Source organism: Miscanthus floridulus, chromosome 18 (genome assembly GCF_019320115.1).
Source record: "Miscanthus floridulus cultivar M001 chromosome 18, ASM1932011v1, whole genome shotgun sequence".
Classification (NCBI taxonomy): Eukaryota; Viridiplantae; Streptophyta; class Magnoliopsida; order Poales; family Poaceae; genus Miscanthus; species Miscanthus floridulus.
The window spans coordinates 30,901,220-30,917,765 of NC_089597.1; the positions used below are offsets into that span (position 1 = coordinate 30,901,220).

At 54.0% G+C, this 16,546-nt stretch overlaps 1 protein-coding gene and 1 pseudogene across 1 annotated transcript; both read right to left on the minus strand.

Moving 5' to 3' along the window:
• Positions 1 to 5,389: 5,389 nt before the first annotated feature.
• On the minus strand, positions 5,390 to 6,705 carry LOC136521553 (putative cyclin-dependent kinase F-2; annotated as a pseudogene).
• Positions 6,706 to 12,571: 5,866 nt separating this feature from the next.
• Positions 12,572 to 15,506, minus strand: LOC136521552 (U-box domain-containing protein 35-like). Its single transcript, XM_066515299.1, has 4 exons — positions 15,051 to 15,506; positions 14,304 to 14,984; positions 12,857 to 14,179; positions 12,572 to 12,721 (listed from the first exon to the last, which is right to left on the minus strand). The coding sequence occupies exons 1-4, from the start codon at positions 15,324 to 15,326 to the stop codon at positions 12,632 to 12,634; spliced, it is 2,370 nt and encodes a 789-aa protein (XP_066371396.1). The 5' UTR covers positions 15,327 to 15,506; the 3' UTR covers positions 12,572 to 12,631.
• Positions 15,507 to 16,546: the final 1,040 nt, after the last annotated feature.

Sequence of the window (16,546 nt, forward strand, 5' to 3'; positions counted from 1 at the left end):
GCTAGAATCTACTACTTCCTGACAAGAGCTGCAACTTCCTAAGCCACTGGCCTTTGTAGATCCCGTGTCAGTCACCGGACGGCGGTGCTGTCAGTCACCGGACGGCGGTGAGCCGGCGGTGCTGCTGTGAGCGGTTGCGAGCGAGAGTGAGCAGCGAGAAACAAACGGTGAACACGAGAGTTTGTGCTGCCAAGGGCGCAGCGTTTTCTGATGCACTTGATTGCCTTTTATTTGATTACAGAGATGAGCAAAACACGCCACAGCGCACACGACCGCGAAGCTTGCGCGCGTCCATCCCCACGCGCCGCGATTGCCGGCCATGGCGTGCATGCTCTGGTTCATGGCAGAAAGAAACTAACCACTATCTCCTACTTACACGGCCACCACAGGTTGGCGCTCGTGCGTATGCAGGTGCTGAAAATAGACATGCTCTACATAGGATTACTGACAACAGTTCTCCTCCTAATCCTAATGTATATGCTGTACATCTATAACTCCGATTCTGGAACGCAGCTCAGTGAACTGATCACGCCCCAGAGCCTTGGTAAGAATGTCCGCTAGCTGCTCCGTGGTCCCAATGGACCTGAGTTGTACCCAGCCTTCCTCGACACACTCGCGTATGAAGTGATAGCGAACGTCGATATGCTTGCTGCGATCGTGAAAGACAGGGTTCTTACAGAGAGCGATGGCAGACTTGTTGTCGATGTGGAGGGCGAAGGCACCAGCTTGCTCGCCTCTGAGTTCAGCAAGTAGCCGTGCCAACCAGATCCCCTGGCACGCTCCTGTCGTCGCGGCGATGTACTCCGCCTCGCATGAGGAAAGAGCCACGATCTTCTGCTTCTGAGACTGCCAGGTGATGAGGTTCCCGCCGAGGAAGAAGAAAATGCCGGAGGTGCTCTTGCGAGTGTCGATGTCCCCGGCGAGGTCGCTGTCGCTGAAGCCGAGCAGCTGAGCCTCCTTCCTCTTCTGGTAGAAGCAGCCATGGTGCAGTGTGCCGGCGACGTAGCGTAGTACTCTCTTCATGGCCGCCAAGTGCTCGGTGGTGGGGTTCTCCATGAACCTGCTGATGTAACCCACCGAGTACGCCAGGTCGGGCCTGGTGTTCACCAGATACCGCAGGGATCCCACCACACTGCGATACATGGTAGCATCAATGGCTGGAGCCGTGCTCACCTTGCTGAGTTTCAGGCGAGGCTCCATGGGCGTTGCGCTTGGGTTGCAGCCGGACAGGCCTGCTGTCTCGAGAATCTTGGCCGCATAGGAGCTCTGGCAGATGGTGATGCCAGCCTCAGTCTGGGACACCTCCAGACCAAGGTAGTAGTGAAGTAGCCCCAAGTCGCTCATCTTGAAGATTCCCTTCATCTGGTCCTTAAAGATGCTGATGTCGCCTCCGTTGCCGCCGGCGATGATGAGGTCATCGACATAGACCCCGACCACCAGCCGGCGACCTCCAGTACCACGCAGGTAGACTGCATGCTCTGAAGTGCTCCTCCGAAACCCGAGCCCAATGAGGGACTCGTCGAGTTTGGCGTACCACGCCCGTGGAGCTTGACGCAGCCCGTAGAGCGCTTTGACAAGATGGAGGACCTTGTTCTCATGGCCGCGGAGGACGAAGCCGGGAGGCTGCTCGACGTACACCTCCTCCTGGAGCTCCCCGTTCAGGAACGCCGACTTCACGTCCATGTGGTGGACGGCCCATCCTTGACTGGCGGCGTGTGCGAGCAAGAGCCGGACCGATTCCAGGCGCGCAACAGGAGCAAAGACCTCGTCGAAGTCGATGCCCTGCTGCTGCACGTAGCCCTTTGCGACGAGGCGGGCCTTGTGCTTGGTGACGATGCCAGAAGCGTCCTTCTTTGCCTTGAATACCCACTTGAGGCCGATCGGCCTGGTGTGGGTCGGCGGCTCCACCAGCTTCCAGGTGTCGCTCGCCTCGATGGAGGTCATTTCGTCGAGCATGGCGTGGCGCCAACACTCGTGCCGCATTGCTTCATCGAAGGAGGCCGGTTCAGCATCGCTGGCCAGCAGCAAGCGTTCTTCCAGCTTGCGTGCTGCCAGTCCAGGTGTCGGGGCTGAACCGAGTACGTTGTCGAGGCGCCGGTACCGTAGAGGCGCATCGTTATCATGGTCCGCGTCGAGGGCGTCGTCAGCCCCTGCTTCTGGCGGTGACGCGAACTCAGTGTGGGGGGCACTGGCCGGCGTCCCGGCCTCGACCGGTGTTGATGGAGCTGGCGTAGGGGAGCCTGACGCGGTGCTAGGTGCAGAGGTATGCGTCGTGATCGTCCTGGTGGTGGTGACCAGAGGTGTGTCCTCCGGCTCCGGCTGCTCGATGACGAAGTCTCCGGACTCGACGTCGCCACCAGTTTGCCAAGCCCACTGCGCCGCTTCGTCAAAGATGATGTCGCGGCTGATGTGGATGCGCCTCGTCGTGGGATCATAGGCCCGGTATGCCTTGGACCCCGGTTCATAGCCGACGAAGATCATGCGGCGGCTGCGGTCGTCGAGCTTCTTCTGGTGCGGCGCGTTCACCTTGACGTGGGCGATGCACCCGAACGTCCTGAGGTACTGGACCGACGGCTTGTTCCCATTCCAGAGTTGGTAGGGAGTTTTGCCACCGATCGCCTTGGACGATGACCTGTTCAGCAAATACACGGCTGTGGTGACCGCCTCCCCCCAGAACACGCCAGGAAGAGCTTTAGCCTTCAACATGCTCCTGGCTGTGCCCACGACCGATTGATTTCGGCGCTCCACGACGCCGTTCTGCTGGGGTGTGTACGGCGCCGTGAGCTGCCTGTGGACACCGAGGTGGGCACAGTAGTCGACGAGGCCCGCGGCGGCGAATTCACCGCCACGGTCAGTGCGCAGCGTCACCATCTTCTTGCCACTCTTGCGTTCTGCAGCTGCCTGGATGTTTTTGATTGCGGCGGCAGCAGCATCCTTCGACGGTAGCAACGACAGCCACATGAAGCGTGAGTAATCGTCGACAAGGAGAAGGAAGTACCGGTTGCCACTTGGGGTTGCCGGCGTGATGGGGCCGCAGATGTCGCCGTGGACGAGTTGGAGAGGCTCAGTGGCGCGCCAGAGGGACTTCTGGGGAAACGGCGCCCGCTTCTGCTTGCCGGCGAGGCAGGCCTCGCAGACTTGCTCCACCTGGTCGATGACGGGCAGTCCGCGCACCAGCTCCTCTCGCCCCATCTTGCGCAGCGCGGCGAAGTGGATGTGCCCGAACCGCTGGTGCCACCTCCAGGCGGCGTCATCCGTGCGCGCGGCTAGGCACACGGGGCGTGCGATGGTGACGTCGAGGGTGTACAGCCGGCCCTGCACTCCGGGGAATCTTGGCGAGGAGGCGCCGGTCTTCATCACGCACCCGCATCACGCCGTGTTCAACCAGAACTTGGTAACCGCTCTCGTCGAGTTGCCCGACGGAGATGATGTTGGCGGTGAGGCGTGGAAGGAAGTAGACGTTGGTGAGCGCCCGGTGCTCGCCGTTCTTGCAGTGGAAGAGCACCGTCCCGCTCCCTTCGATGCGCGCAACGGAGCCATCGCCGAAGCGGACGGACCCGGTGACAGCGGTGTCGAGGTCGGCGAACGCGGTGCGGGACCCGGACATGTGATTGGATGCGCCGGTGTCCAGGATCCAGCTCGTCGCGTCCCGATCTGCCGCATCGTCGAGGTTGGGGACGACCTTCCGCTCGATGAAGTGTAGCTGTGTGGGCGATGGCGGCGGCGCAGAGGATGCCGGCGTGACTGGCAAAGAGTGGGGATCAGCCTCCTCATGGGCCGAGTCAATTGCAAGCATCAGAGTGTGCTCCTCCTCCTCTTCCTGGGCCACATGGGCCTGATGGAGCGGATGCTCCTTCTTCTGCTTGCGACAGTCACTGGCCCAGTGGCCCTTCTTGCCGCAGCGAGGACAGGGTGAGTCCGGTGGCGGACGAGGCTCGCCGGAGCCGCGCCCCCGTCCTTTGCCCCAGCCTCTGCTGCAACCGCCGGAGCTGGAACCGCCGCGTGATGATTCATGCCCCTTCTTCTTGTACTTCTCGATCCACTGCTCCTCGGTAAGAAGCAGCTTGCCGCTCGCGTTCTGCGGCTGCGGAGGCTCGTCGTCGTCGGCCGCCTTGAGCCTCCCGGTGACCTCCTCGATTGACAACTGTGCAACGTCAAGGAGGGTTTCGATTGAGATTACCAACTGCTTGTACCGCGGACGTGCGACGCGCAGGTACTTGGCCACCACGCGATGATCAGGCTCCGGGTCACCGAGGGTTGCCATCCGCTGCGTGATGTTGGTGAGGCGCAGGGCGAACTCCTCGATGGCCTCGTCGGCACGGAGCTTGATGTTCTCGTACTCCGCCCGGAGAGACTGGGCGGTTGATTTCCGCACGCGGTCGTCGCCGATGCGGAGTGTCTTGATGGCCTCCCAGGCGTCGTAGGCGGTACCCTTCGTGGCGAGCGCGGGCACCATGTCCTCCGGTACCGCGCTGCAGATGGCGTCGAGGGCACTCCGGTCGTCGTCGTACTCCGCGTCGTCGGGGTACTCGATGGCGTCCCAGAGGTGACGAGCCTGCAGCTTCAGCTTCATCCGCAGCGACCACGTATGATAGTTGGTGCGCGTCAGCTGCGGCCAGGTGCCGGAACCGCCGCCTTCACGGACGATGCGCTCGACGACGATCTCGCGAGGCTGCCGGCCGCGAGACCGGCGTGGTGCTCTGGAGCGACGCGGGGAGCGGCGCGGTGAGCGACGCCGTGGTGAGCGTGACGGTGAGCGTGACGGAGAGCGGCGCGGCGTCTTGCTGCCGCTGCCCTCCGGCTTCTCCTTCTTCTCCGGGGTGCGATTGCGGCGCGGTGGTGAAGCCATGGCGCCGCTGCAGGTCCTCTCAACTCTCTGGCTCTGATGCCACTTGTCAGTCACCGGACGGCGGTGCTGTCAGTCACCGGACGGCGGTGAGCCGGCGGTGCTGCTGTGAGCGGTTGCGAGCGAGAGTGAGCAGCGAGAAACAAACGGTGAACACGAGAGTTTGTGCTGCCAAGGGCGCAGCGTTTTCTGATGCACTTGATTGCCTTTTATTTGATTACAGAGATGAGCAAAACACGCCACAGCGCACACGACCGCGAAGCTTGCGCGCGTCCATCCCCACGCGCCGCGATTGCCGGCCATGGCGTGCATGCTCTGGTTCATGGCAGAAAGAAACTAACCACTATCTCCTACTTACACGGCCACCACAGGTTGGCGCTCGTGCGTATGCAGGTGCTGAAAATAGACATGCTCTACATAGGATTACTGACAACATCCCGTACTGGGAATAGATAACAAGAGACAGTTTATAAAACAAAGTCGACGTTTTATTAATTTATTGCATTGAACAAATATTACACTGATCAATTCCTGCTACGAAGATTGGTCAAACAACAAATAAATGGCAAGGAAGCAACAATGAATTAGGTTGCTTCATAACATTACATGAATCAGCTAAGGCGCTACAATGCAATGAAATAATCCCTGTGGTACTACAATCCTACATCAAGAAACAGCTACTAGTGATCTAATAACTAAACAATGTCATGTATCCAGGGTGACTTGAAGTTCTTGAACCACGGGTGCTCAAGCGCTTCCGCTGCTTTGAGTCTCTTATCAGGGCAGAAGGCCAGCAGGCCCGTCAGCACATCACGCCCAGTCTCCGACAAATCTGCCAAACACTCTAGATCAAGCTTTCTGGCTGCAGAGGTCATCCGATCTCGAAGCTCCGACATTTCGTCAAGCATCTTCTCATGTGTCTCCGCCTCGAACAGAGTCTCACCACTCAGAAGCTCCGCCATGACGCACCCGAGGCCCCACATGTCGACACTCGGGCCGTAGTACCAATTGCCGTCGAGCAACTCCGGCGCGTTGTACTACAGCGTCCCGACAGGGGAGGCCTCATGCGCCTTCTCGGCGGGCTTCTGTCGCGTCGCTGATCCAAAATCGCAGACTTTGAGCTCGCCGAAAGGACAGACGAGGACATTCTCTGGCTTCATGTCCCGATGGATGAACCCCACACCATGAATCTTCTTGCCAGCGCTGACGAGCTGCCGCATCATCTCGCGGACCACGTCCTCGGACAAGGGCCTCCACATGGAGTCGCGGAGGCTTACCCCGCCGTGGACCAGCTCCAACACAAGGTGGACATCCCCGGTCCTGGGGTTGGCAACGACATCATGGATCCCGATGATCGACGGGTGGCCGCGGCACGCGTGGAGGCAGTCGGCCTCCATGGCTAGCGCGCGGCGGTCAGGGGGCCGTGGCCGTTGGGCCCATCGCCACGGATCCATTTGAGCGCCACCATCTTGCCGGTGCGGCGGTCGCGGTCGCTTGTTCGCGTCGGCAGCAAATTGTTCTTGGTCCGGTGCCGGGCGCTTGCGAGCCATCGGCACCACCGCCACCGCCGCAGACATGATCTGAACTCGAGATTGAAGAGGCAGTGGGGATCTGGGCGCGAGGAGGCGGGATCGAAAGACGAGTACAGAGAGAGCGAATTGTGAATCGAGATGGAAAGAAGCGATTGGGTGAAGCCAATTGAAGGGAAGGGAAGGGGGGATCCGACAGCTGAGATGGCAGTGGCGTCGCTCTAACGCTTACGACTCCAACTCGAATTCAATTTTTGGTTCGAGTAGGATAAGGGCGTCGCGTTTCGGCTTCGAGGCTTTTACTTGCGTGCCATTAAAAAAAGTTTTTAATTACACATAAGTTATTAAAAAAATTGACCGCACACAGGTGCCACTGCTCTAAACTTCTTTGCCTTATAGACCATTCCGTCCGTGTTCTGTTTGTTTTTTGCCGTTTCATGTGGAACCGGGCAGTGAAATTGTTCATATTACCCTTGGCGGTCCCACACCAAACAGCGAAGAACCCTGGGGGAGAGAGAGCGCGGGCGACAGCGGCGCACGGCGGACTAGGAGTGCCGACGCCGGATCTGGCAGCGAGGCCACTGGGGCACCTCCTTGCTCTCCCTGGGCGCGCGGCCTCCTCCCTCCCGGCGGCGCACACGGCGGCCCTTGGAGGCGACGCGGACGGCCTCCTGGAGCCACCCGCCGGCCTCGCGCCCCTTGATCGCGGCCACCCTCCTAGAGCACGCGCCGCCGGATCTGCCGACAAGGAACGGCGGTGCCCCGGCTCCCCTCTCCACGGCGACGAGCAGCGAGGCCACCAGGGCACCTCCTTGCTCTTTCCGGACAGCGTCCACTTCCCGTTCCTATCCCCACCGGTGGTGCATCCAGCATCTTGGGCGCCGTGCGCCTGTGGCGAGTGCACGATGAGGCTGGAGGACTGAGACGGCGATGGCGCCCTGGAGCTAGCGGTCGCGTGCGGGTATGGCTACGGCGGACGGCAACAGCAACGCACAGCTAACGAGGAGCGCAGCGACAGATCTGGTGAAGGAGACGGCGACGGCAGGCGTGCGATGGGGCAGCTATGAGCTCGGCCGCGTTGACGGTGACGGGGCGCAACGAGGACGACTAGGAGCTCGGCCGCGCGGACGGTGACGGGATCCAGGCAGGTGAGGAGTAGCCAGGCGCCGCCGAATCTAGCGACGTGGCGCGGCGGCGCCCCGACCTGGAGCGTGCGAGGTCGCCGAGGGCGCAGGGCCGAGCCGCCGCCGCCGAGGGTGCAGGGCGGTGCTGGGGCTGGGAGCGTGGGGCTAGGCCGTCGGGGTCGCAGGGCGGGGCTAGTGCCAGGAGGCGCCGGGGGCGAAGGGCGGGGCCGAGGCCTGGAGGTGCCGGGGGCGCAGGGCCAGGCCACCGGGCAAGGTGCTGACGACGCGCAAGGGGACGAAGACAAGGAGGAACACAGAGAGAAAGAAAACTGAGGTGGTGAATCGTAGTCGGTTTCCACGGTCAAGGATAATACAGACAATTTCACTGGCCGGTCCCACACCAAACGGCGAAAAACAAACAGAACACGGACGAAATGACTTGTAAGGCAAAAAAAAAAAAGTTTAGAGCAGTGGCACCTGTGTGCGATCAATTTTTTTAATAGCTTGTGTATAATTATAAACTTTTTTAATGGCATATATATAAAAGACTCTTCGTCTTTTCGCGGGGGCGCGAAAACTGCTTGTCTGCTTAGGACAGATGAGAAGATAAACGATAAAGATTTACCTTACTGCTACCTACAGTAGTCTCCTCACTAGCTAATTAGCTCAAACCAATCTAAAGCAATCGAAACTCAGTGATGGTCCAAATATATTCAACTCTTTCAGATATGCACGAAAGGATAGGGACTAGGAAACTTGAGGTAGACAAATTGGGGAAGGAAAAGAATGTTGCAGCAAACTGTTCGCGAGCTGAACCAGCTCGGGATTCCAGGAACCAATCCCTGATTCAGATGGTTTGGAAGCAATGCAAGAAACGAACCTGGTGAGCACCGCGCTGACGAACAGAGGTGAGCACCGAGGGAGCGTGAGCGGAGGCGGGCGCGGCGTGGGGAGCCAGAGCGAGCGCCGAGAGCAGCCGACGCGGGCACGAGCGTGGGGAGCCGGAGCGAGTGCAGGAGAGCAGCAGGCGCCAGAGGAGGGCGGTGGAGTGGAGTGGGGCGCTTGCTCTGTGGATGCGCTTTCTATCTTACCTTTCCAAGGGCAAAATGGTAAATTTCGCATTCACATCAGCCTTATCCCGCCCTAACCCACCTGCGCCGCTAGGTTTTGAACGCTGGCAAAAGTGACGCTCCTATCGCATTTTAGAGCCTCCTCTCTTTTCCCAAACCTTTCCACACACAAGGGATTGATTTTATCCTTTCTTTTAGGGTCTTGTTTAGATTGGGGTTAGGGATCAGTATTTAGCACTGTAGCACTTTCGTTTGTATTTGACAATTATTGTCCAATCATGGCCTAACTAGGCTTAAAAGATTCGTCTCGTAATTTACAATCAAACTGTGTAATTAGTTATTTTTTTATCTATATTTAATACTCCATGCATGTGTCCAAAGATTTGAAGTGATGGAGAGAGTGAAAAAACTTGCAATCTAAACAAGGCCTAGAGCATGCGCAGTGTGACAAAAAAATCAATGTTTGGGCCGTGTTTAGATTGACGTTAGAAATCAGTATCAGATACTGTAGCACTTTCGTTTGTATTTGATAATTATTGTTTAATTATGGCCTAACTAGGCTCAAAAGATTCATCTCGTAATTTATAATCAAACTGTGTAATTAGTTATTTTTTTATTTATATTTAATACTCTATATATGTGTCCAAAGATTTAATGTGACAGAAAGAGAGTGAAAAAACTTGCAATCTAAATAAGGCCGTGGAGAGAAGGTCCCAGCATCGTTTTTCATGCTGCAGCGTGCGACGCTGGGATAAAAAAATGCCAGCATCGACAGTCATGGGTACTTGGTTGTTAAAAAATGTTTCCATGTGCTTGTACGTACGGTCTGATTTAGATTGAGATTAGAAATCAGTATTTGGCACTGAAGTATTTTCGTTTGTATTTGATAATTATTGTCTAATCATGGTCTAACTAGGCTCAAAAGATTCGTCTCATAATTTACAATCAAATTGTATAATTAGTTATTTTTTTATCTACATTTAATACTCTATGCATGTGTCCAAAGATTTAATGTGATGAAGAGAGAGTGAAAAAACTTGCAATCTAAACAAGCCCTACGTCAGGAATGGGGAGTTGTATAGCGAAGCTTGAACACTGTAGCATACAGAAACGATGCCACATGTGAACAAAGTTTTGAGGCATCGAGGTCTGCCACTGCGGGTGCTATATCCCTATCCCATACTCATTTCCATATATCCAAACGTCACCTCTCGGTCTACATGTCTGATCGGCGAGGCTTTGCTGATCTCATCGACGCTACTTTCTGACATTTCGCTGAAATTTGTTTTATGCTGATGCTTATGCTGATTTATTGTGAGAGAAAAACAATGTTCGTTCGCTGAAAAGTGCTGCAGAACAGGGCCACGGACTTTCAAAAATGTATTTCTTCTTTGTTTGCACATATATAATTGCTATGATGGAACAAAAATAGAAGATGCACCAAAAAGCATCAATAAAAAACATGGAAAAAATAACTCACACGAACAAAAGGAATTGTTGTGTGGCGAAGAAAAATATATAACAATCGGGTATTGAAATTAAATTAAATTTACATGAACAAGAAAACTTCATTTTGATGAATAAAAAATAACACGACTAAAATTACGATGAGCACAAAACATATTACCATAAACCAAAAAATAATAAGGTGATGAACAAAAGAAGATGAAGGTATCATGGATAATGGTATTGACTCTGTGTGTTTTGGGGGCCAGAACACTTGATTTTTTTTCTTCGCATCTTCCTCCTCCCAATGCGCCGCCGCTGTCGCCGGCCGCCTCGCTGCGGCACAGTAGGGTGGTGATCTCCTTCTTCTCGTCCCCCCCGCAGCCATCATGGCCCTGGTCACCCTTGCCCCAACCGTCCCGACCGCCTCCTCCGTCGCTCGCTCCGGCAGCGTCACCACTGCCTCTGCCTCGCTGCCGTCTCTCCTGTCCCCACCGCGGGGCCTGCCTGCCTCCCCACATTTTCTTCTAAGCCCGCCGGAGATGGAGAAGAAGAGAAAATCGAATGTTAGAACACTCGAGTGTCATTTAGCTTTTCTGTAAACAAAAGCCAATGAACAAAAACAAATTGCCACAGTGAAATATATTTGCCTTGTATGTAAGAAATTGAAAATTCTAAGACAAAAAAGAAAGGACCCCCCTAACACAAAGAAAACTATTTGACATCAGCAAAACCATATGTTGACATCATCAGATCATTGTGCACATAAGTGGGTCGACTAATCTCAAATTTTCCGTTCAGCAAAAGAGGAATAAGATTTTGTGCAACGAGATCTCGTAGATGGTCCACGTCGGGACTCCAAGTCTGATTTGATATTTTTATTTTTAAATTAGCTTTTCACATGAATAATCTTATTAATAATAAAATGCAAAATACTCCTCTCACCAATTGAGATGAGATTTAAATTTCACTATTTCTATTGATAGAATTTCCAGTTGGCAAATTTTCTTTTCCATGTATGTTTAAATAGTCGTCGCTTTTCTATTTGAGCTCGGTGGACTTATATGAAAATCGCTGAGCTCAACAAGATCTACAACTTTGTAGCTTACAACTTTTGTGTCTCAAGCCATATTAGTGCTGAAATAATTGGTGCAATGTTTAGGCATACAACTTATACCGATGCAATGTTCCCATCTATAGCTTCTCTTAACACGGGTATGAACATTGTAAGGATCAATTTGACACCAAGACGACATCAAACGAAAGTGTTGTGAACTACAAAGTTGTAGATCTTAATGGTACTACCATAATCATATAAAACTTATCTTCAAACAACATCATATAAAATGTCATAATTATTTAATTTATCAGAGATTTGCTACATAGGGGACTGAATAAATTGTCATCAATTTATCCAATTGTAGCATAAAATATCTTACAAATTATAACATTTCCATATGATGCGGATGAATTTAGTGCTCAATGAATCAATAACTTTGTAGCTCACATCGTTTTTGTTTGAAGCCATCTTAGTGTTGAAATAACCAATACAATGTTTAGGTTTACAAATATGTATGCAAACATTGTACCGATTATCTCAGCAACAAGATGGCTTCAAACAAAAAGTTGCGAGATTAAAAGTTTTAAATCTCATCGAGCTCTACAAGTTTATATAAATTTTATCTCCACCCCAAACTAATATGGAAAATGTATGATTTTTAAGAAATATTACAAAGGACAATAATATAAATTCAACCAATTCAATTGGTGCAAAGGGAAATTCTACCAATAAATCTCACCAATTTAATGGGCGTGATGAGTATTTTTTTACAAAAATTATCCAACCATTTATTTTTATAAAAAGTTCATTAATAGAAAAGCAGAAAAATAAATCTAATATGGTCTGAAGAGTGATTTTTTGGGCTTTGCCATGGTCACGGATGTCCTTGTTCTGTCTTGGTCTAGGAGATGGGCAGAAGCTTTGTTGCAGGCAGTTGTAATTGGTAGCAGAGATGCTTCGGGCATTGAAGTGTATGTTGCTTTGGTTTTTTCATAACCTTTCGGTGGCATTATGAGATTCTTTGTATTCCTTAAAACTACTACAAATAGGTTTAAGTATCTAAATGGTTTGACTTTCCATGACCATGTATAGACATTAAAAACATACAATGGAGGAGATTAGATGTGGATAGGATAGATTAGGGCGAGCTATATTTTTCAATGTAATACCCCGTTCGGCTGATCAAGAAGCCGACTTGTTCGGCTTTTTTTTTCAGCCGGAACAATGTTTTTCAGCATGAACAGTGCGTTTTTCATACCAGCCGATGTATAGACATTAAAAAAACATAAGAACATGCCCCTAATCCAACCAAAAAAATCCATTACACAAAAGAGGAAGCTCTCACAAGTTACAAGAACAGGTACACGGCAATGGCAGAGCCATACGGTTCTGTATTACTAGTACATGGCTCGTGCAAGAAAAATTCTGCACCAAACCCCCCCCCCCCCCCCCCCCCCCCCCCCCCCCCGCATGGTAGGCAGCTTATGAACCTGCACAACACAACGCCACCCCCTTCACTCTGCAAGTGCCGATGCTGGAAAGTTCATGCATGGGCGTCAAGCGTTCGATCTTCTCGGCGCCTTGGGCGAATCGCTCGCTCTTGAGCTGAACACTGATCTTGGGTACTGAGAATCGACCATCATCTCCTGTAAATTTCGCATCGAATGCTCGTCTCAGTTATGCTTAGAATTGAAGTTCGTTATTAGTCGTGTTGGAAAATTGTTTTTTTTAAACGGAAGTGTTGGAAAAATGTTTGGTTGTTATGGACGGAGGATGCTTACGGCGGCGTGCGACCGTGAGACGTTGCTGTGGAACGGCGAGCTGTGCATGCCCATGCCGCCGCCGCCCCTGATGGCGCCGCAGTACTGCATGTTGTCCTCGCCGAGCGCGCGCAGCCGGTTGAGCTCCGGGAGCACGACGGCGCCGAGGTCCGGCCGGTCCTTGCGGCGCAGCTCGCAGCAGCGGAGCGCCATCTCGGCGAGGCACTGCGCCTCCTCGAGGGGCCAGTCCGGCACGGCGGGGTCGAGCATGTCCAGCAGCGCGCCGCGCTCTATGGCGCGGCCGACGTGGTGCGATAGCCCCATGGGCGGCTTCGCCGTGATGATCTGCAGCAGCATGACGCCGAAGGAGTAGATGTCGGACTTGACGCCGAGCATGCCCGTCTGCTGGTACTCCGGGTCGATGTAGCAGAAGGTCCCCGCGGTGGACGTCATCCGGTACTGCGTCACGGTGTCGGCGACGGACGGCGGCACGAGCCGCGCCAGCCCGACGTCGCTGATCTTGCTCACGTAGTTGCGGTCCAGCAGGATGTTCCCCGGCTTGAGGTCGCGGTGCACCAGCGGCTCCGGCTTGGTCTGGTGCAGGAACAGCAGGCCCGTGGCGATCTCGGCGCAGATGCGGAACCGGTGCTGCCAGGGGATGACAGGCCCGGCGGCGCCGGAGGAGCGGCGGAACAAGCAGTCGTCGAGGCTGCCGCTGGCCATGTACTCGTACACGAGGCAGCCGTACTCCGGGCACGCGCCGAGGAGGAGCACCATGTTGGGGTGGCGGATGCAGCTCAGCACCTCCACCTCCTGCTGGAACTGCGACCGGCCCTGCGCAGCGTCGGGGCGGAGCACCTTGATGGCCACCTGCGTGTGGTCCAGGAAGCCCTTGTACACGGGGCCGTACCCGCCCTCGCCCACCTTGCGCGCGTCGTTGAAGTTGTCGGTGGCGTGCTCGATCTCCTCGATGGCGTAGCGGCGGTACCGGACCTCGTGCGACATGCCGCTGCTGCCGCGGTTCTTGCGCTCCTCGGCCTCCTTGAGCAGCTTCTTCTCCGCGCTGATCCGCTTCTGCACCTCCATCTCCGCGATCCGCTGCGACGCCTCCGCCGCCTCCATGGCCGCCTTTGCCTTGGCCTTCTCCCGCTCGATCATCGCTATCGCCGAATCCTCTGTTATCCGCGAGTCCTGCGTCTTCTGCTCCTCCTCCATCTTCCACCGCTGCAGCTCCATGGCCTTCTGTTTGGCCGTCAGCGCCTCCTTGCAGGCCGTGCTGTACATGTCCATGGTCTGTTTCAGCTCCAGGCGTAGTCTCTTCATCTCCGCCTCCACGTCGTCTTGCTGTTATTAGCATAGGAGTGCATGCATCGTTTATCTCATCAAAGAATTCAATTCAAGATGGTGGCGATGGAGATCTTAGTCGATCGAGCTAATAAATAAAACAAAAGCAAAGAAATCAAGTCACCATGCCGAGGGAGCAGAAGGAAGAGCTGCTGCTCTGCGAGAAGGTGGTGTGGTCCATGCCGCCGCCGAAGGAGTCGCCGCCCCACTTGCTGGGCGTGCGCGACATCTCGAAGCTGTGGTCGTAGCTATCCACGGAGCCGTTGGACATCCGCGGCGGGATCGCGGAGTGGTGCTCGACGCTCCGGCGGCCGGTGCTGCTGACGAACGAGATGTCCGCCGAGTCCGGCATGGACATGTGGCTGAGGTCGGCGTACGACTTGCGCGTGTTGGCGGGGGCCCCGCGCGCGAACGGCGAGCGGAAGTTGTCCACCCGCGGCGTCTCGCCGTGGTCAGAGTGGCCCCTCGACGACGAGGACCACCGCTGCGACTGCGGCGCCGGCTCGGGCTTGGGCGTCGCGGCGGCGCTCTGCGCCGACTGGATCTGCGACCGGAGCGGCGACACCCGCGGCGCGGCGCGGAAAGAGTTGCGCTGCGACGACACCTTGCCCTTGTTGACGACGTACACCGTGCAGAAGTCCGGCGCGCCCTTGGAGATGGTGGTCGGGATGTCCGCCTTGAACCGGACGAAGCCGCCCCTCGCCGTGGCGCCGAGGACGAGCTTTTCCACGGCCGCGTGCGCCGAGAACTCGATGATGGATTTGGCCACGTCGTGCTCGTCCAGCACCACGTCCTTGCAGTGGATCTGCAGCAAGGCAACACATACATGTCACAACGTCTCCTCCGTCGGTGCACGACGATCGTCACGTACGTCTTTGCGGGTGCAGAAGCATCGGAACGGGAGGAAGAGGTCCTTCATGTGCGGGTCCGTCGGCTGCTTGAACCCGGCGGCGTCCTCCACGCCGCCGGAGGTGCCCTTGGTGTTGACGTGGACGAGGACGATGGTCTCCCCCTTCTGGACCAGCGAGTCGATGGCCCACTTGAGCGCGTTCTGGCTGTTCTTGTCCTTGTCGATGCACACGGCCACCAGCGGGTAGCCAAGGTCCGTCCCGGCGTCCCTGCCACCGTCGTAGTACGACCGCCCCATCTGTCGTCGTTGTCGACGGCGGCGTACGGTGTGACCCTCCTAGCTTCCGCCGGATTAATCGTTCGGCTCACGAGCCACAACACGACGACCGACGAGGATCTCAGTGTTGTGCCATGGCCAGATCGATCGATCAACGGACGGGAGGACGACGGGGGCACGCCGAGGGGCCGGGAGGGCACGTCGTCGGTCTTCTTCGCAGCTTCCTGCTCGAAGATTGACCTCCTGTTATTAAGCACGCCATTTTAGGGATGTTGTGTCCGTCTGGGCCGTACGTGCCGGCCGAAAATAGAGGTGTTCAGCGGAGCTTCAACCTCGTTCAACGTGTGGCCACTGGACAACGGATTCCTGCCCTTTTGGAACACGTGTTATATTACTCGAATTTTTTTTGTTGCCCTTTGGAAACAAAGACACACAAAACCACCGTGCTTGCATTGCCGACGAGTGCACACGATTTCAACTTGTACCTCCTCCATTCCAAACTAGTATACAGCCTGTTCGGCAGGCCGTAAACGATCGTATACGATCGTGGATTATAAGTTAGAACAGTATTTTTCTCTCATACCAAACCAGCCAAACCAGTCAACAGTAAATAATCCACGATCCAACCCAGCCAGCCGAACAGGCTAATAGTTTATTTTAACTTTTCCAAAGTCAAACTTAACTTCTTTAACTTTGCCTAGTTTATAGCTACAAAAACATATCAAAATCTATACCAACAAATTAGTTTCACTAATTTTTTCATAAAATATATCTTGAAAGTGTGTTCATATAAACTTGTAGATGCTAATATATGTTTTTATAAAAAAAAAACTTTGTCAGAGTTAATAAAGTTTCACATAGGATAAAGATAAAGTGAGCTATAATTTTGGATTAGTATAACATCATGAATCTATAGGAAACACGTTTCATGCCGTCTAGAGCTAAATTTATTTTCCTATAGGTTATGTAAGATGGTGAGATTTATTTCACTTATCAGGCCATTACCTCTCTACTCCTTTCCTTCCAAATTATAAGATATTTTAGCTTTTCTAGATACATTATTTTTACTATAAAGCTAATTCAACCGTGATGTGCTTAATTCATTATAAAAAATTATTAGGTGACTCTATTTTCAAATATTACATTTGACAGGTGTGTTTGGTTGGATGGCTAGCTCCCTATTCAGGCTCCAGAAATACACTCAAGGTCTAGTTTTGTTTGATTGCCTGTTTTAGGCTCGT